The sequence below is a fragment of the Castanea sativa genome, chromosome 2 (assembly GCF_040712315.1).
Source record: "Castanea sativa cultivar Marrone di Chiusa Pesio chromosome 2, ASM4071231v1".
NCBI classification, from domain to species: Eukaryota; Viridiplantae; Streptophyta; class Magnoliopsida; order Fagales; family Fagaceae; genus Castanea; species Castanea sativa.
Window position 1 is genome coordinate 17,627,907 of NC_134014.1, and position 22,391 is coordinate 17,650,297.

At 35.1% G+C, this 22,391-nt stretch overlaps 1 protein-coding gene across 1 annotated transcript; it reads left to right on the plus strand.

The window, feature by feature from the left end:
• The first annotated feature begins 323 nt into the window (after nt 1–323).
• On the plus strand, nt 324–1,169 carry LOC142624972 (uncharacterized). The gene is made up of 2 exons (XM_075798690.1): nt 324–419; nt 534–1,169. The coding sequence occupies exons 1-2, from the start codon at nt 324–326 to the stop codon at nt 1,167–1,169; spliced, it is 732 nt and encodes a 243-aa protein (XP_075654805.1).
• The last annotated feature ends 21,222 nt before the right edge of the window (nt 1,170–22,391 follow it).

Genomic DNA, 22,391 nt, shown 5'->3' on the forward strand with positions numbered 1-22,391 from the left:
GCTCTGGTAAATTCCTAGGCTATATGGTAACTCATAGAGGAATAGAAGTAAATCTGGCATAAGTCAGGGCAATTAATAGCTTGCAACCTCCTCGGAATCCAAAGGAGGTTCAGAAGCTAACGGGGATGACTGTTGCTCTCAACAGGTTTATTTCTCGATCCTCTGATAGGTGTAAACCTTTCTTCCAATTGCTGAATAAGTGGAAGGGATTCGAATGGACCGAGGAGTATGCCTTAGCTTTTCAACAACTTAGAGAGTATCTTTCTCAGCCACCCATCATGTCTCGGCTAGAGGTGGATGAAATCTTGTTTGCGTATATAGCAATGGCCATCCACACCATCAGCTTGGTTTTAATACGGGACGATAACGGTATACAGAGACCAGTTTACTATGTGAGCAAATCTTTGCATGAAGCTAAGGTGCGTTATTTACCGTTGGAGAAGGCGATTCTGGCCATAGTGCATGCTACGCATAAGCTTCCTCACTATTTTCAATCTCATACAGTTGTTGTTTTGACTCAACTCCCTCTTTAGTCGGTGTTGCGAAGTGCTGATTACTCGGGGAGGATAGCAAAATGGGGAACTATCTTGGAGGCTTTCGATATTAATCATATGCCTCACACCTCTATCAAGGGCCAAGTCCTTGCAGACTTAGTGGCAGAATTTGCTAAACCTTCATTAGAAGAAAGTGCAAAGGGGTTACACATGGGTGGAAAATCAATTGGTGTGATTTCATGCAAGGAACTTCTGATTTGGAAAGTGTATGTTGATGGAGCGGCGAACCAAAGAGGATCAGGTGTGGGACTAGTTCTTGTGTCTCCAGAGGGGCTTACGTTCGAGAAATCGCTGAGATTAGGATTCTTGGCTACTAACAATGAGGCGGAGGCCCTACTAGTCGGGATGGATATGGTTCACAAAATGGGGGGAAAATCAGTCCAAATGTTCTCAAATTCTCAATTAATCGTGGGCCAAGTGGTAGGGACGTTAGAGGCTAGAGATCCGAGAATGCAGGAATATTTAACCAAGGTTAGATATTTACAATCCAAATTTAATTCTTTTACCCTGATGCATATATCCAGGAGCAGGAACACGCATGCTGATTCATTGGCCACACTGGCAACATCTTCGATAGAGGGTCTACCCGAGTCATTCTTGTTGAAGACTTGTTGAAACCTACTCGGACGGCTGTCGATGTCGTTCATATTCATCAAGTTAGGTTCGGACCCAGTTGGATGGACCCCATAATATCCTTTCTTAAGAGTGATGTCCTACCCGAGGAGAGATCTGAAGCAGACAAAATACGCAGGAAGGCACCTCGATTCTGGCTGTTCGAGGATCAAAAGTTGTACAAACACTCTTTTTCTGGGCCATATTTGTTGTGTATACACCCTGAAGTAACGGAGTTACTTCTGGAAGAATTGCACAAAGGGATTTGCGAGAGTCACACAGGAGGAAAGTCTTTGGCTCATAGAGCTCTTACCCAAGGGTATTGGTGGCCCAACATACAGAGAGAGGCCCAGGATTATGCAAAAAAATGTGATAAATGCCAGAGGTTTGCTCCTAACATCCATTAGTCCGGTGGTGTACTTAACCCTTTGTCTAGTCCATGGCCGTTCGCTCAATGGGGATTGGATATAGTAGGGTCTTTTCCAAAGGCTGTGGGAAATAAAAGATGGTTGCTCGTAGGAACCGATTACTTTACCAAGTGGGTTGAAGCTGAGCCTTTGTCAAACATTAGGGATGTGGATGCAAAAAACTTTGTTTGGAAGAACATTGTCACTAGATTTGGGATACCTCATACTCTTATGTCAGACAACGGCTTGCAGTTTGATAGTAAAGCTTTCAGAAAGTACTGTTGTGACCTAGGTATCATGAATAGATACTCCACTCCAGCTTATCCGCAAGGCAATGGGCAGGCCGAGGCAGTTAATAAGGTTATAGTAAGTGGACTCAAGAAGAGGCTGGATGACGTGAAGGGAAGATGGGTGGAAGAATTGTCACATATTCTATGGACATATCGAACTACTCCACGTAGATCCACAGGAGAGACGCCATTCTCCATGACTTATGGGGCCAAGGCCGTGATCCCTTTGGAAACTGGGTTTCCGACATTGAGAACAAGCTCTTTTGTCCCAAGTAATAATGATGTTTTACTAGAGAAAGGTCTGGACCTAGTTGAGGAATGACGAGAGAATGTGATGGTTCAGCTAGCTTATTATCAGCATAAGCTCAAACGGGGGTATGATTCTCATGTGAAGTTAAGGCCATTCGCACCTAGAGACTTAGTCTTAAGGAAAGTTTTGGGTAATGCCAAGAACCCAGCGTGGGGAAAGCTAGGACCTACCTAGGAAGGACCATACCGAATCACTTCTGTAGCGGGCATAAGGGCATATCATCTAGCAGACTTGGATGAAAAAATTATACAACATCCTTGGAATGTAAATAACCTATGAAGGTACTACTATTAATGAAAGGCATTTTTGCCATTTTTGTTCTATTATCATTTTGTTGTGTTTCAATTCATTATTTCATAAGTATCAAACAGAAACTTGGTCATACTTGGCTCCTCGGACCACATACCTCATGGAAATTGATATATTATTAAGTGTTAAATAGAACCTCAGTTATGTCTGGTCCTCGGATCATCTACTTTGGGGAAATTAACATTTCAGTTCGTTTTCATAAGCATCAAACAGAAATTTGGTCTTGCTTGGCTCCTCGGACCACATACCTCGTGAAAATTGATATATTATTAAGTGTTAAACAGAACCTTAGTTACGTCTGGTCCTCGGATCATCTACTTTGGGGAAATTAACATTTCAGTTCGTTTTCATAAGCATCAAACAGAAACTTGGTCATGCTTGCCTCCTCGAACCACATACCTCGTGGAAATTGATATATTATTATGTGTTAAACAAAACCTCAGTTATATCTGGTCCTCAGATCATCTACTTTGGGACAATTAACATTTCAGTTCGTTTTCATAAGTATCAAACAGAAACTTGGTCATGCTTGGCTCCTCGAACCACATACCTCGTGAAAATTAATATATTATTAAGTGTTAAACAGAACCTCAGTTACGTCTGGTCCTTGGATCATCTACTTTGGGAAAATTAACATTTCAGTTCATTTTCATAAGTATCAAACAGAAACTTGGTCATGCTTGGGTCCTCGGACCACATACCTCGTGGAAATTGATATTTTATTAAGTGTTAAACAGAACCTTAGTTATGCCTGGTCCTCGGGTCATCTACTTTGGGAAATTAACATTTCAGTTTATCCTCCTATATATTAGACATGAATTCGGATATGCTTGGATTCTTAGGCAAAATTAAACATCAAATCAAGTCCTAAACTTTGTTTCTCTTGTTTTAAGTTCAGATATATTCATACATATTTAACTGTATGGAGTTTCACTTTAGATATTACGGTTTCAATACATAGTTTATCTGCTGATGATTTAAGTTGATAAAGTGAGCGTAGTTTCATGTCGGATTACTAGTATTGACTAAGGCACTATAAGGATTTCCCTGTACGTTGGAATATTAAGTCAATCGTGCTATGCATGTAAGGTGTATTAAGGTAAAAGATATAAATATTTCAGTAAAGGCAATTGTCAATAAATTAAAGAGCAATCTTTTGAATTTTACATTGGAAATGAAGTTCTAAAAAGGATCAAAATAAAAATCCTAAAACAAAAAAAAAAACTACATAAAGAAAAAGTCCTAGATGGCCTATGCCTTAAGTTTAAGTGGAGGGTCTCGATTGGACTTCTTTGCAGGCTCTTTCATTTTGTCCTCCTCTCCTATCTGCTTAGGCTCACCTTCGGACGAGGCTTGGACTTGTTTTCCTTTGTCCTTTGCCATTGGTGGAGGAGCATTTGGTTCAGCATGCTCACTTAGGCGCTTCCCAGCCTCATCACCTTGTTCCTTCTCTTTATCAAAACCAACAAATTCTTTAGGAGGTGGAATAGGTTCTTGAATTGTAGATGGCTGTGTCAAGGGCACTGTCTCGGAGGTAGTTGAAATGGGAGGAAGGTCTTCAATCACTCGGATGTCCTGAGGGATCCAAATGTTCTCGGCCTTTCGCCATTCAGAAGTAGTCGGGACTCCTGCCACGTTTAGGGCTTCTGCCCAAACTTGTTGGCAGTACTCCCTACACAATTCTGCTAACTCCTCGGTCAGTCGGGCTTCTGTTGCCTCAACCCCTTCATTGTAAGAAGCCTTCTTGGCAGCCTCCATGGTCTACCTGAGGGTATAAGCCTCTTCCTTGGCTTCAGCAAGTTCCTTTTTTAAGTCTAAATTTTCCTGCTGAGCTTTGGATAGATCCTCTTCTTTTTGGCACAGTAGTTTACGTTGCCCTTCCACTTGAGCCTTGGTAGTTTTTAGTCCGGCCTTGGCACTATTTCTCTCTCTCTTTTCGTCTACCAATTTTTTGGCCAAATCCTCTTTCTCTGCCTCAGCACGACCTAAAGCTTTCTCGGTCTCAACTCTAGCCTGGAGTTCGGCCGTAGCCTGTTTCTGAGAGTCCTCCACCCATTTCTCAAAGACAAAAAACCTCTTAAATGGCCTGCGTTGAAATGTTGAACAAACGCATTATGGTAGAAACAACATAAAAACACATATGAAAGACTTTATGCAGAAAGATAATGAAAACAGTGAGATAGAAGTAATTGGAGGATACATACCAAAGCCAAATCTCTTTTTAAGGAGAGGAAAAGGTGGGGTTGGGTCATAGTCTCCAAAGCCTCCATGTCCTTTGGAAGAAGAAGAGGTTGTTCTAGAGCGTTCACCATGTGATGGCCATGTCCTCGCTGGAACTCCCTTATGCTGGAGTGGCTAGGAATTGGAGCCCCGTCTAATTCCAGTGCAAGAGACCAACTGGCCTGCGTACGGTGCACCTCGACCAGACCACGGCTTTCCCCACTCTCTACAGAAGGGGCGCGCATTCTACCCTTAGCAACTTTTTGTTGTTGTTGTTGTTGTTGTTGTTGTTGCTTCAGCTTCTTCTGTTGTGCCACTTCTGTCTCCTCGGCCTCGTTTTTCCTATTCTTTTTGGGGTCGAAGGCAGGAACCTTAAGGTCGGAAGGAGGAGGAGATGATGGCAGCTTGGGCGGGGGTTGAGATCCAATTGTATCCTTTTGGGGAGCTTGTGTGCCCCTCCTAGTCATCAGTGCTCTTAAGCTGGACATCTCTTCTTCCTCGGCACTTGTATCAAGCTGTGCTATTACCAAGCCTTTTATACCAGAACTCTCTGCAGGTTCATTTTCTTCGTCCGAGAGGATGACGACGTGGCCCTCTTGAGGTCTTTCGGCTTCCTCAAGACGAAACTGATCAATTTCCTCTTCAAGGGATAGGTGCGAAGATGCTGTCTCTTCTCGGATGGTTATTTCCTGAGGACGTGTCGAAAGAGGGACCGCTCTAATTGGTCGTGTGTACAAGATGATGGAAGGATCATCCGGTAGCTCGTGGGCAGAAAGAAAGCCAGGTCTCTAAATGTTTATCCTTCTGCGTTTCTCGTTGCCCGCAATGATCGCGTTGTCGATATCTTGGAAGTCCTTTGACAGAGGGTTGTATCCCAATATGAGATGGGCTGCTCTCACTTGCAGGTCTTCGCTCACGAACACCTCGGATCGTAAAACGCAATTGAGGTCCGTGACGCTGCAAAGGCTTAGATGGGGCCGTACGTGTTGTTTGTCTGCAAAAAATTTCAGAGGAAGTGAATATGGTTAGATCGACAATAAGGGCTAAATGAAGAGAGAATAGAAGAAAGTGTAATCAGAAATGGTAAAGTTAAAACAAGTGACAGGTTAGGGAATCTAATTCCTATGGAGTCATACCTGGGGTTCCCCATTCGACTAGGCAATGAGGACCGCCGTACCACATTCCAGAAGCAATTAGGTAGTCGTCTTTCATACCTTTATTGGATTTGGGAAGACAAGATATGAGCCTCACAATGCTAGACCTAGATTTGAAGTAATATCCTACATCTTTAAGTTTATGACACTCGTACATGTAGACGACGTCGTGCCACGAGAGATTCAGACCCATTTGCTCATTTAGAGCGTCGACACAACCTAAAACTCTAAATACGTTGAGTGTACATTGATCTGGGCATAACCTATGGTTACGGAGGTATTCGCTGGTTATGTTTTTCATGGGAAGTGTCATCCCACCCTCTAAGAATGCGATGATGGGAATGACAACTTCTCCTTCTTTCCTATCGTCAGCTATGGTTTCAGGGGAGCAATATCTTAAGCCTATGTTTTGAGGAATACGATATTTAGCCTAAAAACCCTCCATACCAGCATCGGTATCTACTAGACACTTGAATCTACCCATTTGGTGGGGGCAAGAGTGAAATTTTAGAGAGGGGAAGAATGTAATTAATGGCCGAGAACAATAGCCGAGGAGAAATGAACTTAAAAGATTGAGAACTTACAGGAGATAGGTAGACGATTCTTCGCGAGCTTCTTGAAAGGAGAGAGAATAGGAACTTTTGAGATTTGATTGATTTCTGAAGTGAGAGGTTGAATTTTGGTTTCCTAGGTATTTTGGCGTATAGGAAGCGGCATTGAATGGGAGTTATCCCGCCCAAAATTTGAGAAAGACCTAAACCGTTGGATGTGCATCACACCATTGGACGTGGGGGACAGGGCATTACCTACAGCAATTAATGCGCGTCTGGCGGATTTCGAAGCGTTAGTAGTGATTTGAAAGAGGCAAGATGATGTTTTCACGCATGCTGATTTGAAGAGCGTGTGAAGGTTGTGGTGTTGTGTCAAAACTTCATTTTCCTTCCCAGATGGGGAGAAAAACGAAGTTTTGAAGGGCTATTGTGGGGGTAAAATGGTCAAAACATGCATTTGGGCCTTGGGCCTGATTTGGTGGTATAAGCTTGTCCGAGCAGAGCCTTTGAGGCCCACAAGCCAGCTCTTGCTAGAAAGGTTGATGACGTTTTCCGAGGAGAGGCATCTCCTCGGCTAAGTCAAGTAAAAATCATATGACACGTCATGATGCTTGGGGAAAGGATTCTGGAAGGCTTGGTGGGTAAAGGTATATTCCACACAGTTATAGAGAGGTAGAACGTATGAGAAATATCAAGGGAAAAGGATGTTACCACCGCATTAAAGACCCTGCACCTACCTCTCTAGCCGCATTTATGGGGAAATGACCTCTGAACAGTAATGTTCAGCCTTCCAGCTATTGTTTGAAGACTTCAAGAAGGTGGTGGATGGGACAAGTATCTAATTGGGTGATCTGTGCTACACGTGGAAGATGAAAAGGAGAAGAAGATTGATATAAGAGAAAAAAAGAGGCATTAGAAAGCGGGGGGGATGAAAAAAAAAAAAGGGAGAGAGATAGTGAAAGCACTATACACATTATTTTCAGTTTTAATCTTTTGTTTAAAGAAAGAAAGGCAATACAAGTGATCCTCGGCTTACGTCTGAGGAGAATTCCCGTTATTTTCATCCATTGATTGCGAAGATAGTGGCAATCTAACCCACCTACCAGTTCTACAATATCCATAAAACCTATGTTTCAAGCCCACGCTCTACAAATTTTATTGTATAAGGCTCTTTAGGCCTGAGTCCATCTAGTGATTAGACCGGGTACAAATTGTACACATACACACACACACACACACACACACACACACACACACACACACATATATATATATATATATATAATCAAAACCTCTTAAGCTCCCACAATTTTCCACGTCAGCATAATATTTAAATAAAATTGTAATTTTATTTAAATAAAATTATTTTTGTTTAGTCTGAACTTAACAATGAGTGAAACTCTATCTCTATAACTAGTTCAACTTAAACTCAAACTCATCATTATTATTTTATCTAAATAAAATTATTTTTTTCCCTAGAACTCTTCCCTATGCAAGTCATCTTTGTTTTCCCATTCCCAATCCGTAGGCTAACCTACACAAGCCATCTTTGTTTTCCTATAAGACTTTGAAGACCTTTGCTTTATTCCTCTGATCTTTGTTTTTCTATTTGACTTTGCAAATCTTTTCTTTATTCCTCTGAGCTAAGGATGAGGAGCAAAAGAAGAAGATTTATGCTAAAGCATAACACCCAAATATATATATTTTGCTTTAGTCATATATATATATATATATATATATATATATATGACTAAAGCAAAATATATATATATATATATTTCTCTTTTGAATAGTCATATATATTTTTGAATTTTTTCAATAACTTCTAGGCTCTAAATCTTCTAATTCTTTAATTGTGTGTGTGTGTGGCATTTTAGAAGTTGTAGCTTCTGAATTTTGCTTTAGTTTTTGCAATATTTGAACATTTTTGGTAGATTTTGACAATCAATTTTTCTCTTATATTTCTCTATTATTTATATATATATATATATATATATATATATATATATATATATATATATATTTCAATAATCTATAGGAAGTGAATCTTATGATTCTTTGGCCTTTCAAAAGTTTTAACATCTGGATTTTTTTAGTTATATTTTGCAATATCTAAAATTAGTTGACAAATTTCAATAAGTATATCCGTGAATTATTCTTTTGAGGATAACGTATCTTTTTCTTATATTCTCCTATTGTGTAGTCACATAATACTCTTTTTTTTGGTCTAGAATTTGTAAGCTCTAAATTTTTTGATTTTTTTTTTAAATTTATACCTTTTGGAATTTTTTAACATCTATATTTTTCAAATTCATATTTTTGCAATATCTAAAACTATCCAGTAGATTTCAATAGTTATAGTCGGATTATTCTTTTGAATTGAATCATTCTTTCTCTTATATTTCTTAAATAATCCATTTGCAATATTTGAAACTATCTGGTAGACTTTGTTAAATAATATTTAAATTTTTGAGTTATTTTTTGTAAGTCATTACACGTTCAAACAATGACTTTTTCATCAAATTTTAACACAAATTGAAGTTAGATGAGTCTACCACACAAACAAGTAGGTTCTTGTGCGTAGCACGGGTTTGCAACTAGTAACATATAAAAGTAAAGCAACACTTAAATAAGTGAGCTTTTAAAGTTGTATCTAATGAAATAAAATTAAAATGAGCTTTTAATTTTATACAAATAAAAACTTGTTAAAGACAATCGAACTTCATGAGTAGCAGGGACGGAGTCAGAACTTTAAGTTAAGGGCCGGGGACGACTTTACTATTGGCTGTGTGCGGCAATTTCAACTTCTGACTCAGCTACTACTTAACTGCTGAGTTTTTTTTTTTTTTTTTTTTGCATGAGTAAGAAAAAAATTATTTTTGTTTAGAATTTTTTAAAGGGCAAGGTTGTTTATTCTGGATAAAATTGGTTAATTGAGCTTAATTTTTTTAAATTTTACTATTGGTAATTTTTGTTGTTGGGCTTCTTCTTCTTTTTTGGCTTGTATATTTTGTTTTAGATTTTAAATCTATAAATTTTTTTTATGGTCACTAAAATGAGGAAAAGGCTAGAGTTACAAGCTTTTTTTTATAAACTATTGATGTGATAAGTGGTTATTGGTAAGTAAAAACAATTATGTGAGTAATGGGCTCATATGCGAACCAATAAGAATTTGCTACCAAAATAGTTTGTAAAAAAGTTTGTAAGTATAGTATTTCTCTTAAAAGAATCAATGATATTGTTTAAGGAAAACAAAATATAATTTTATAGAACAAAACTACTAAAATTAGTACACATAAATATAATAATATTTAAAAAAAAATTGGGGGGAGGGGGTGGGGGGCATTGCCCCCCATAGTCTAATGATGGCTTCGTCCATGTTCATGAGTGTCTTTTCTTGTTTGACAAAGGAAAATGATGCATGTAGAAACATGAGCAGCGTTATACTTTGTTCAGGGGGTTCAAATGAACCCCCTGACTTTTAAAAAAAAAATTATATATATATATTTGAAGTTTAATACTTTAATATATTCTTAAAAATATTTTTGCACACCCTTACTTAAATCTCATACACTTTTATTATATGTATATCCAAATTTAACAGTAAGAGTAAGTGTTTGTAAATTGTAAGTATCACTCTTTATTACAAACTAACTAGCTTGTAAGAATGTTATTAGGTAGAAAATATAAATTGCCCCTTTTTAAATATTTTTATGTTAATTTATTATATACTTTTTTATTTTTGTACACAATAACTCACTTGAATGGATATTTATGATATGGTCCTACATTTGATTCCAAAATTAAGAAATAAAACTCTCTCTAAAAATATATAATTTAGGACACATGGCGCAAAATTGAACTTCAATTGTAGAATCTAATTGGATTTTCTCTAAGCTTTATATATATGTGACTTATAAATTTGAATTTTTTTAGTTATAAAACAAACTCATAAATATAAAATCATTCAAACTCTCTCTTCCTCTAATTTTATATATAGTGTTAGATATATGACTATATTTTTTATGATTTATTTAATATTGGACTCCTCGTTTTCTACTTTAAATTAATTCATTTGGCACAAAAATTAAAAAATTTCGATTAAATAGGACATGTGCCGTAAAATTAAACTCTAATTGAAATTCAATTTTTACACTGAACTAACTAACTTGGTACAAAAATTTAAAATTTTTTATTCAATGGGACACGTGGCGCAAAATTAGACTCTAATTGAATTCCAATTTGAAATCTAATTGGATTTTCTCTCAGTTTTACCTATTAATATATATATATATAGATGACTTATAAATTTGAATTGCTTTTAGTTCTACAAAAAAAAAGGCTCATAAATATAAAATCATTCAAAAATTATGTTTTTTTATGATTTACTTATATTGGACTCCTCGTTTTTTACATTAAATTAACTCATTTGGTACAAAAATTAAAAAACTTATATTAGATAGGATGCATATCACAAAATTAAACTCTTATTGAAATCTAATTTTTACATTGAATTAACTCACTTAGCACAAAAATCTTAAAACTTAGATTAGATAGGACACATAGCGCAAAATTAGACTCTAATCGAATTCCAATTTAAAATCTAATTGAATTTTCTCTCAGTTTTACCTATTATTATTATTATTATTATTATTATTATAGACTAGTATGTAACCCGTGCTAATACCCGGAAACATTCAACAATATTGATAATAAGGTGATATTACCTATGCGAGTGAGATAATCACCTTGGCTTTTATATTGGGTGTTATTATGCCTAGCACCCAAATTAAAATGGACACTCAGCTCAAGATTAAACTACTGTTAGAAACTAAATTGAATGATATATATTATCTCAACTAATATTCATATTAGTTTCATTGATAAGATTCATTGAGAAAAAGAAAGGCAATTAGCACTGTGTCTGCAGGTTGGAGAGAGAGAGAGAGAGAGAAACAATATTGTTGTAACATTGTATGTATTTAAGGATTGATTGGACAATTTTGAAATGTTTTGGACCTAGTTGGCATAAACTCAAACCTCAAGTAGGTTAGTGAAATTTACCCTTAAAAAAAATGTTATACATCTTATATCATTTACTGAGCCCTGTATTTTGTTGAGGAATAATAGTCTCTAAAGTCATAGACTCATGGATGTATAAGTTAGATGTCGAGGAATAGTAGTCTGTAAAGTCAAGACTCATAGATGCATAAGTTATAAAAGACAATTGATCAAGCTAACAATAAATAATAATTACATACGTACCTAAATCTCTAATAATGCACTACTGAAGTTATTGTAAGCAAATAAAACATTAAATAATTTGTAAAAAATAATTGGTATGAGCTTTGCTTCCTTCTATTCTATCATCTAGTAAGCTAAAATAACACGTCCTTCATATAAAAGACATGTCATATAGATATAAAAGAGTAATGCCAAGGAGGTGGCAAATTGGAATTTGTGGAGTTAATAATATTTAAGTGAGTGAGGTAGTCATTTTGATTTTTGTGTTAGTATTATAATAGTCACTTGACAAAAAAAAAAAACAAAAAACAAAAAGACTCTCAGTGTAAAATTATATGATTAGATATATCATTGTGTTTTTTTATGGTTCATTTATATTGGACTCCTTATCTCTCTCATTGAATGACTCACTTGGAACAAAAATTTTAAAACTTAAATGATACATGATGCAAAATTAGACTCTAATTGAAATCATATTTGAATTCTAATTGTAACGATTTTGCAAGATGGAATTTAAGATAAAATTGAACAGTATGGGAATGAACCTTAAAAGAGCAAAATGTTTAAAAGATTTATTTTTTAAGATGTCTATGAATGTTTTGCTAGTGTAACTTTCATAGAATTTGTAAGAAGATTTAAACAATTCTTTATTTCTTCTTCTTCTTTAATTGCAAATTAGGATTACTATTTCAAAAATTCCTAACAACTAAATGGAAAATATCAATTAAACAAGATTAAAAATTAGGATTCCATTCCCTAATATATCTTCAATTATCTTCCATGCAACCTTACTCCCTTCTCTTGAATAATGTACCTCATCCCTTATTCCAGCTTCAAAGTTTTGAACATCAAACTTAAATATTACATATGTGCCACCAAAACACAATCAATTAAACGTATGAACTATTGGCCCAATGCCTTACAACAAAAAATATATGCCACCAAAATTTGTGAGCATTACAATTTGCTTATGATGAGAACTTTGAGAGACTTGCCAAGGGAGCTCTTGATGGTCCTTTTTCTGCATCACTCTGTTCAACAATATTGCATAGCTTAGAGATCTTTTATTTGCTGTAATTTCAATTGGCTAAAAAGAAAAGCAAATGAGTTAGCTCATGCCTTGGCAACCTTGTTTCCTCAAACCATGCGATGATGTAACACGTAGTTCTTTAGTTATAGTCACCATTTGTAGAAAAATTTAGAGAAAATGAGGAATACCAAATTAGAATGTGAAATAAAAATATTTTCATCAAATTTTATAAAAGTTCTATTTATCTCGCATACAAACTCACCTACAAATTTTAGGAGTTGCATATAATAGCATGTGTAAAAAGAAAGCAAGTTGAACTACAATAGTTCCACCTAGGTGTGGCAAATGGGCAGGTTGGGTCATAAATGGGTTGAGAATTTGAGTGTGTAATTACCCATTTATCCATTTATGAAATGTTTGTATAGAATTAATTACCCATTATCAACCAACCCATTTAATTAGTAACCCACCCATTTAATCCAATATGACCCACATACCTCTAAAACTACTTGAATACCCTCTTGACCTCCAAAATTACCAAAATTCCCTTAAATACCTAAAATGACCCAAATACCCCTACACTTCCAAAATTACCAATACATCCTTAAACATCCAAAATTATCCCCAATATCCCTAAAATGAGCAACATACCTATAAAACCTCTAAAATTACCAAAATACCACCAATATCATATATATATACAAGATAGAAATTCTACTATAACCTAATCTAAATGTATATGTGTGTGAAGCTCCCTCTTGGAAACTTAAACTCTGGCTCTTGCACCCAACCTCCCAAACCCCACAAATACTTTTAGTTATGGAGTGACCAACGCACCAATGGTGTGCGGTGATCAATATTTCTAAAATCACCAAATATGCTCAAAAATCACTAAAATGACCAAAATATCCCCAAAATCTCTAAAATTAACAAAATACCCGTAAAATCTCTAAAAAAACCAAAATACTCTCGATATTTCTAAAATCACCAAATATGCTCAAAAATCACTAAAATGACCTAAATATCCCCAAATTTTCTAAAATGACCAAAATACCTATAAAACCTCGAAAATGACCAAAACACACCTTGAAACCTAAAAATAACCAAAATACCCCCTAAACCTAAAAAACAACCGAAATACTCCCCGATATATAAAAATGACCAAAATACAACCGAAACCTAAAAATTACCAAAATACCCCATAAACCTAAAAATGACTAAAATACTCCTAAAACCTATAAATTACCAAAATACCCCCTAAGCTTATTTTTTTATCATAAACCAAAGATTTAAAATGTTTTTAAATAATTTAAAATAAATAATAAAATCTAATTGAAATTTCATGAATATCTTGATAATTGAGTTTTAATCCTAATATTATTTCAATTTTAAAAAATTCTAGTAATATAATTTCACTTAAAATAAATTATATACTAATAATTTGAATGTACTTATGATGAGTGAAATGATGAAAATATATCTTACTACCTGAAAAAATTAAATTAAATTGAGCCACATAATACAAACATGAAATGTACATCCCAACGTTTATTAGTAAAAAAAAAAGTTATGATAGATTATTAATATAAGATTAAATAATTAATTAATTTTCTCTTAAATTTCTAGGAAGTAGTCTTGGTTAGGAGTGTTCACCAAACAGTAAAAACCGCACACACCGCAAAAATCGCAACAAAACTATCCACAAAATAGCATAACCGCACCTCACTGCAAGTAACAGTGTATCATATTGCACCACATGGTGCAGTGTAGTTTGCGGTTTTATAATAAGAAAACCGCACAAACCATAACGCACCACACCCCCACTATATACTAATAATTTTTTTTTAATATTATATATATTATTAACGATTTAATAACCCTAGTTTTCAGCAAAAAAAAAAATTTTAATAACCTTAGCAAGTGTTGCTAACCCAAAATAAAGAAAAAATAACTCAATAGTTCAAAATTTGGCCCAAAACAAAGGGAAAAAATCAGTTTTGGGCTAGAAAGGGAAAGCTAAAATTTGAAAACTATATCAATTTCAAACTGCATCTTATACACCACACCACATATGTGATTGTAAAAAAGAAGTGTGGTGCGGTTATGGTTATGGTTTTAGTCAAACTCTAAACCGCACCGCTCCACACCGCACTGCACATATGACCACAAAAATAATATGCGGTGCAGTTATGATTTTGGTTAAACCACATTGTAAAACGCGATGCTAAAAATGACCAAAACTGCACCCACTTTACCACAAACACCCCTATTTTGGTAATAGAATTTTAACTAGGGTAGTATTTTTAAAACTTAGCAATAGAATTTAACTAAAAGCAACTCTATTAATTAATTTAATATACGTATAATGCACCACATGACATTAGAAAAAATAAAATAAAAAAATAAAGGAGAAGGCGAGTTCTTAGTGCAATCAAAGTGCATATATATATATAGGTCACAATTTTCATTACATAATATATGATATAATTTAGACATTAATTTATATAACAATATTTATTTATTTAAGGTTTAATTTGAAACAACCCCAAACTATAATGGAATAATGTAATATTTAATAAATTTTAGCCACCTAGTGTAAAGAGAGTGTAACTATTTAGCACAAAGAGAAAATAACCAAGTGACACAATCATAGCTTTTAGATTTCAACTATTATTATATCTGTATAAGATTTTGCTTTAAAATAATAATAATATATAAAAGTAGAGCAATACTTAAATCAGTGAGATTTTTTAAGTTGTATTTAATGCAATAAAATTAAAATGAGCTTTTAATTTTATACAAATAAAAACTTGTTAAAGGCAATAGAACTTCATGAGTAAAGACAGAGCCAGAACTTTGAGTTAGGGGGGTGGCTTTACTATTGGTTGTGCGCGGTGGTTTCAACCTCTAACTCAACTACTACTTAGCAGTTGGGATTTTTTTTTTTTTTTGTATGGGTAAGACCTAATTATTTTTGTTTAGAATTTTTAAAGGGCAAGATTGTTTATTTTGGATAAAATTGGTTAATCGAGCTTAATTTTTTTTAGTATCTATTTGGGAATAGCTTGTTTAGCAGAAACTGAAATCTTTTTACTGAAAGTACTGTAAATAAATTTACAAGGTAGCTGAAATAGTACAGTGAGACCCATGAATAGTACCAAAACTGCAATGGGACCTATGAATAGTTGCAAAAATAACCTAAATAGCAAAAAAAGATAACTTTTTAAGCCAATGCCAAACGTATACTTAATTTTCCTATTGGTAATTTTTGTTATTGAGCTATTTTTTTGGGCTTGTATATTTTATTTTAGATTTTAGATCTATAAATTTTTTTATGGTCAATAAAATGAGGACAATGTTAGAGTTACAAATTTTTTTAAAAAAATCACTGATGTAATAAGTGGTTACTAGTATGTAAAAAAAATTACGTGAGTAGTGAGCTCATATGCAAGCCAATAAAAATTTGCTACCAAAACAATTTGTAAAAATATTGTAAAAAAGTTTGTGAGTATAGTATTACTCTTTAAAGAATCAATGATATTGTTTAAACAAAACGAAATGTAATTTTATAGAACAAAATTGCTAAAATTACTACACATACATATAAAAATATTTTTTTTAATTGAGGGGCCATTGCCCCCCTAGTCCATTGATGGCTCCATCCATGTTCGTGAGTGTCTTTTCTTGTTTGGCAAAGGAAAATGATGCATGTAGAAACATGAGTGGTGCTACATTTTGTTCGAGGGGTTCAAATGAACCTCATGACTATAAAAAAATTATATATATATATATATATATATATATATATTGCAATTTAATACTTTAATTTATTCTTAAAGATATTTTGCACACCCTAACTTAAATCTTATACACTTTTATTACATGTATTTCCAACTCTAAGAGTAAGAATAAGTGTATGAATGTATCTAATATTAATTGTGTGTATTACTTTTCGATATAATGTTATTTGTGTGAATAATGATGTGTGTAGATGTTTGTGTGTATAGTATAAATATAATATAACTTTATATAATTTAATAATTAGAAAATAAAGAGGGTTTGTTACATGCGTGTGTATTGTTATCATGTTATAATAATTTTTTGTTATAAAATTAAAAAAATTCAAGAAAAAAATTGTAAAATTAGTGATTATTCAAGCATTTGATTAATTAAGTAGACACATAGTATATTATTTTATGTATGAATGAGTGTGATTGTGTACGTCAATAATTAATATAGAGCCAATGAGTTGAGTTTAGTCATTTAGTTTAAAATATTTTTATAAAAACAATGACAAATAAATAATAACAACTGTGTAAAAATAAAAATGTTAAAAAAACTTACAAAATAAAATGGTCATAGATACCAACATTGACAATAAATACATTCTCAAAAAAAAAAACAAAACAAAACAAAATTTGACAATAAATACTCATAATGAACTATCATATAACAATTCAAAATTTGAAAACTTGTAGAAGGAAATTGTAAAACTTTTTTTTTAGATAACTCAATATATTCAAGTTCTCTTTTCATTAAAAAAAATTTAATTTAATTAAGTTTCTTAATGATCTCCTAAACAAAATTCTTAGATCCGCCACTACTGTGTTGAAAATTGCATTTTTATCTCAGGTAAATAATTATTTGGCCAATACTAATGCTTTATTGCCAATTCAAATGTCGATTAGTAACTCCTACATAGGGCCAGCTCAACGAATTTGGGAGCCCTAAGCAAAAGCTTTAAACGGGGCCTTTTATTATATTTAATTATAAATTCATATATTTTTTTTCAATTAAAATTTATTTCTCATGCTTTTTGAGAGGCAAAATTACTAATTAAATTTTTGCATTCAAGTTTCGCTAACATTTTCTTTTCAATTGATAATATGGTTAATCCACTTAATCTTTCTTGTGACATAGTTGATCTTAAATAGGATTTTATTAATTTTAATTTTGAAAAAATTATTTCTGCGGAAGCAACTCTAACAATTAAAGTTAGTAATATTCTGAAAGCAATACATGCATTTGGAAAAGATTCTAGCCTCTTTATATAATTTAGTACATTAATCGGAGAGTTTTCATTTATTTGCAAAACTTCTTTTAAAACTTTTAGTTCTGAAAATAAATTTAAGCCATCAATATCAAAATAAGTTTCATGTGTGAGAAAACATTCAAGATTAGAACAATTTATTTTCAAACTATTATCATCTAGTGATTTTAGTTTTTCAAAATTAAATAAAAAACCTAAAATATTTCATATATTTGAAATTGTTCAAACCTACTTTCAATTGAAGAAATAGCTTGATCTACTATATATAATAATTAATTCTAAAATATTCTTCTGCTGATTGTGTTGTCTCATCATTGACATTCTCATCAAACTGTTTCTTCCTACGAATTATACGTTTTTCACGAAATATAGGCTCTATTTCCATTTTGGTTGCAATTTCTTTAGATGAATTCATAGCAGATGTAAAATTATCTTCTCTATATTTTTTTGAAAAAGACATGAGACCTTTTAATTGATCTATAGCAACATCAATATGCATGTCTTTCGATTGTAAATTTTTACTAATAGAGTTAACAACAAATAATATGTCATACCAAACAGTCATACCTAGCAAAAACTCAAAACTTTCAATCTCATATATTGCTAAACAATCAACTTTACTTTTTGTTTTGGGATCTTCACTTGTTTTTGCCAATTGTAACAAAGCATCTCTTATTTCTAGAACTTGAAATTTTATTGCTCTCACACTTTCAATTCGACTTTCCCAACATGTTTGTGACAATGGCTTAAGAGTTAAACATGTCACATTATCTTGTAAAAATTTTCATCATTTTGTGGAAGAAGAAAATAGTGTGTGTAGACGACTAAATTTCTTAGTTCGAAATAAATCAAACAAGTAAAATAGTTTCACAAATACGAATTTGTATTGATAAATGTGTGGTACAATTCTCTATAATTACAAAAGAGTGATCCTCTGATTCGATCTCCTTGAAAGATTTTTGATTGGAATTGTGGTAATGTGATTTTGATTTGAACATAAGATATTCTTCAATTTGGCTGAGGAATGGATCGAAGATCTTTGAAACGGGATTACAATGAATCTCTGGCTATGAGCTTGTTAGAAATTCTTTGTTCTTCGTGTGTTCTTCGTGTTTGAAGGTTTGTGGTGGAAGTTCTTCGGTGCTTTAGAGGCTTGATTCCGTAGAGCTTCGTTGATTTATGGTTTGTTGAGGTTTCTGAAGGCTTTTGAGCTTGATTCCAGTGAACTTTGAGATCTGGACGAGTAGTTTGGATGATTTTGCTTCGAATGTTGTTTGTATTCGAGGTTGAAGTTCTTGAATTTCTTGGAGGCTTTGAGGTTTGATCCCCGGCAGCTTCGGGGTTTCGAACTCAAGATATCTTCTTCCTTCTCTCTGCTTCGTGTCCTCCTAAATGTCTTAGGAAGGCTTCTATTTATAGGAGTTTAGGGGTAGGTGAGTGACACGTGGCGGAGTTTGATTGGTGACACTTGTCACAGCTTGATTGGTCCGCTTATGTCATTGCTTACACGTGCTGAGTGCTTGTGTCACTGCTTACACGTGCGAGGCTGCCCTTTGTGTCATCGCTTACATGTGCGGAGCCGCTCGTGTCATTGCTTACACCCGCCGATGCAGCTTTCATGCCTTTATTTCAATGACACTTGGCAAACTTCTATTGGTTTCTCGAATAGCGATGGCAAAACCTAGCAAAGAAGACGTGGCGCTTTGTAATTGGTTGTATTTTGTGGACTTTGGTAGTATGATGTGTCGGCTTGTGATAGGTCGGGAATTTTCCTCTCTACAAATGCCCCCTCGAGACTCGTTCATGCACACGCTTTTTTTTAGAGTGTGGTGAATGAATGAGTCTTGAAAGAAAGTGGATTCCTTTTTATACTTGACTCTTCTAGTGAAATAGCTGAAGGTGGTGGAGCTTTTAGCAGATGAAGTAATTGCGGAAAAGAGTAGTCCCACCCATATGAAAGGTTTTGATGAGACCGAGAAGCGGGTACGCCCGTATTTGAATATACTCGTGACCGAGCTTCGAGCAAAGGTTAAGTCAAAGTAATTTCGAGAAGAGTATTCAATGGTACTTGGAGTGGGTTGGTGGGGCTGAAAGTTATTTGCAAGAAGTTGGATGTACTTGCAAGATTGAAACATTTCGGTAGATGTTAAGCCGAGGTAATTTCGGAAGAGTATTTTGGATTGTTGGTGGCGATCACTGTGGTGTTGAAGATGGAGAAGAGGTGAGAATGTTGGCATACAGCATGCGAGCTCTTGGAGCTAGCCTCTTATTTTTAAGGACTTCGGTGAAGTTATATCTGAAGGGTATACTTCGGGTCACAGAGAGAACATGTGGGAGTGTGGTCGAATGTGCTTGCGTTATCGCATCACTCTGGTTAAGTTGAGGTAATTTCAGAAGGGATTTTGGGTTTGTTGATGTTGATGGTGAAAGAAGATGGTGATGAAGCCAAGTGAATAGGTGAGACATATGACACCATGGCCCCGACCCCCGCATGTTAGGGACTTTCGGCGTAGATGTCTCGGGAAGTACACCTTCGGATGTGGGACGTTTGCATGCCGAATGAGGTCCATCGGCAAGTCGTTGAATGTGCCCGTGTAAGCTGGACCATATTGACGGACATTAAGTTGAAGTAATTTCGAAGTATATTTTCCGAAATTCTTCAAGCCGATCTTAAGTTGGAGTAATTCCGAAAGTGTGTTTTTGCGGATACTAGCAACGATGACCTTTGGACCCCATGCCGGTGGAAACATGGAATGAGGCTTTGGGGACCCTTCACCGACACCAAAGGCTAAATTTCGATGAGCCGGTACCTTGGAGGTCATCACAAGTGTTGGATGGGAGACAATTTGTAGCAGGATACCCCAACACTTCTTACCATCTTCACTTGATGCAACTTTATCGGGAAAGCATAACAAATGAAAGATGGAGCTAACTTGTGATCCTCGGTTTTAGAAACCAGCCAAGTTGCCGTTTGTTCCGAACCACCGCGTCTATTGGGAGACCAAACAGCTGAAGAGAGACTATGGAAGCTCGGTCTCGTGAACGGGTGTTCGCCGGACTTGGATTTCCTGGTGAACCAAATCCAAGAAAGCATGGAACAACGATGCCGACCTTGTTATGAATAACTCTATGAACAAACGTGGTCATTATGTGAGGAAACAAAATTTGTTTGCATCCTAAAACAGTGATGATGTTGTGAGAAGGGTTGCTATTGAACCGTGAAGGGGTTGATTTCAAACTGATCATGAAGTGATCTTGGTTGCTCGGTATTGAGAATGACGAGACCATAGTGAGAACTGGCTGTGAGAAGGAGGATTTGAAAATTTGAAAGAAGCAAATTTTCATTTCATGACTCAGTGTATGTGTTTTTTTTTTTGATGGATTTAGCGGATCCGGCCCTTCTATTTATAGTGAAGAGATGAAGAATGGTAGCTGGGTGGTTTAGAATGGCAGATGAGACTTCTCGGTCGGAACGGTGGATGAGAATGGTAGACGCCGAATGGGAACGGTGGATGAGAATGGTAGGCGCCGAATGGGAACGTTAGGTTGGAGACTGGTAGGCACCGACGAAAATAATAGGTTGAAGCAGTGACCCAATGTAATTTCAATTTTGAAACACGCTTGTGAGAGTTCGTTTGTTTTTGAAAGGGGAGCTTTGATCAAGTCTGAAGGATAATTTTGAGGGAATCCAGACCAAATGGATGGATTTCAAATTATGATCTTGAGAGTTTAAATTTTGGATACCGCTAGTACTTTGGAGAAGCGGATGTAGTCTCTAAGTCTAAAACAAATACCTAGATTTCAAAATCAAAATCTTTGCGAAAACCTGATAGGACAAGTGTTGCTTGAACATCTTGATTTTTGGTCAGAGTTTACATCAAAGCCAATAGCTGTAGAATCACACTATTTGAGCAATTTTTGGATTCTCAAATGAATAAATAGAACCAAAAATTGGAAAGCACACGAAAAATTGAGCAAGACAGGTCAATCTTAAAAATTTTGACTTTTGGTCAAAATTTGTGCAAAAGTCAATTTTTTAGAAATTGGACTGTTGTGCAATTTTTGAGCTTCGGTTGAAGAAACAGGCCCCAAAATTGGAAAGTACGTGAAAAATTGAGCGGGACAGGTCCGTTTTGAAAATTTTGACTTTTTGGTCAAAGTCAAAGTCTTAATTTGTCAAATTTTTTTTTTTTTTTTTTTTTTTTTTTTTTTTTTTTTTTTTTTTCAGGCGGTCCGGATCTGGGTCGGATTTTCCGGGTCGATCCGGGTCTAAGCGGATTGAACCAAGCCAGGAGGATGACGTCACCCGTGACGTCATCGACGAGGAGCGCGTGTCACGCGTGGCGCGTGCAAGCGCGTGAGGGAGTGCCGGCGCGTGGGAGCGCGTGAAATCATTCAGCGGCGCGTGGAAGCGCGTGCAACTGAAGCTGGGATTGCCGTACCTTCTGGAGGCGCGTGGCTCATCTTTTGGGCTTGAAATTTTCAAATGTTGCAGTTACAAGGCCGTAGAAGACTGCTATATGGTCAGTTTTGTGAAATTGTGCATAGATTTGCTCAGTTTTGAATGAGAAACCCGCGGGTCACTGAGAATTTGTGGCGGCGCGTGGTGGCGCATGGCCGGGTATCTGGGCCTGTAACTTTCAGGTTTGGCGGATCGAAG

Bases quoted from the DNA above. Each gene is read 5' to 3' on its own strand.
- LOC142624972 (XM_075798690.1), top strand. From the start codon at position 324: ATGGCCATCCACACCATCAGCTTGGTTTTAATACGGGACGATAACGGT. The intron at 420-533 runs GTGCGTTATTTA...CTCCCTCTTTAG, and splicing joins AATCTTTGCATGAAGCTAAG to TCGGTGTTGCGAAGTGCTGA.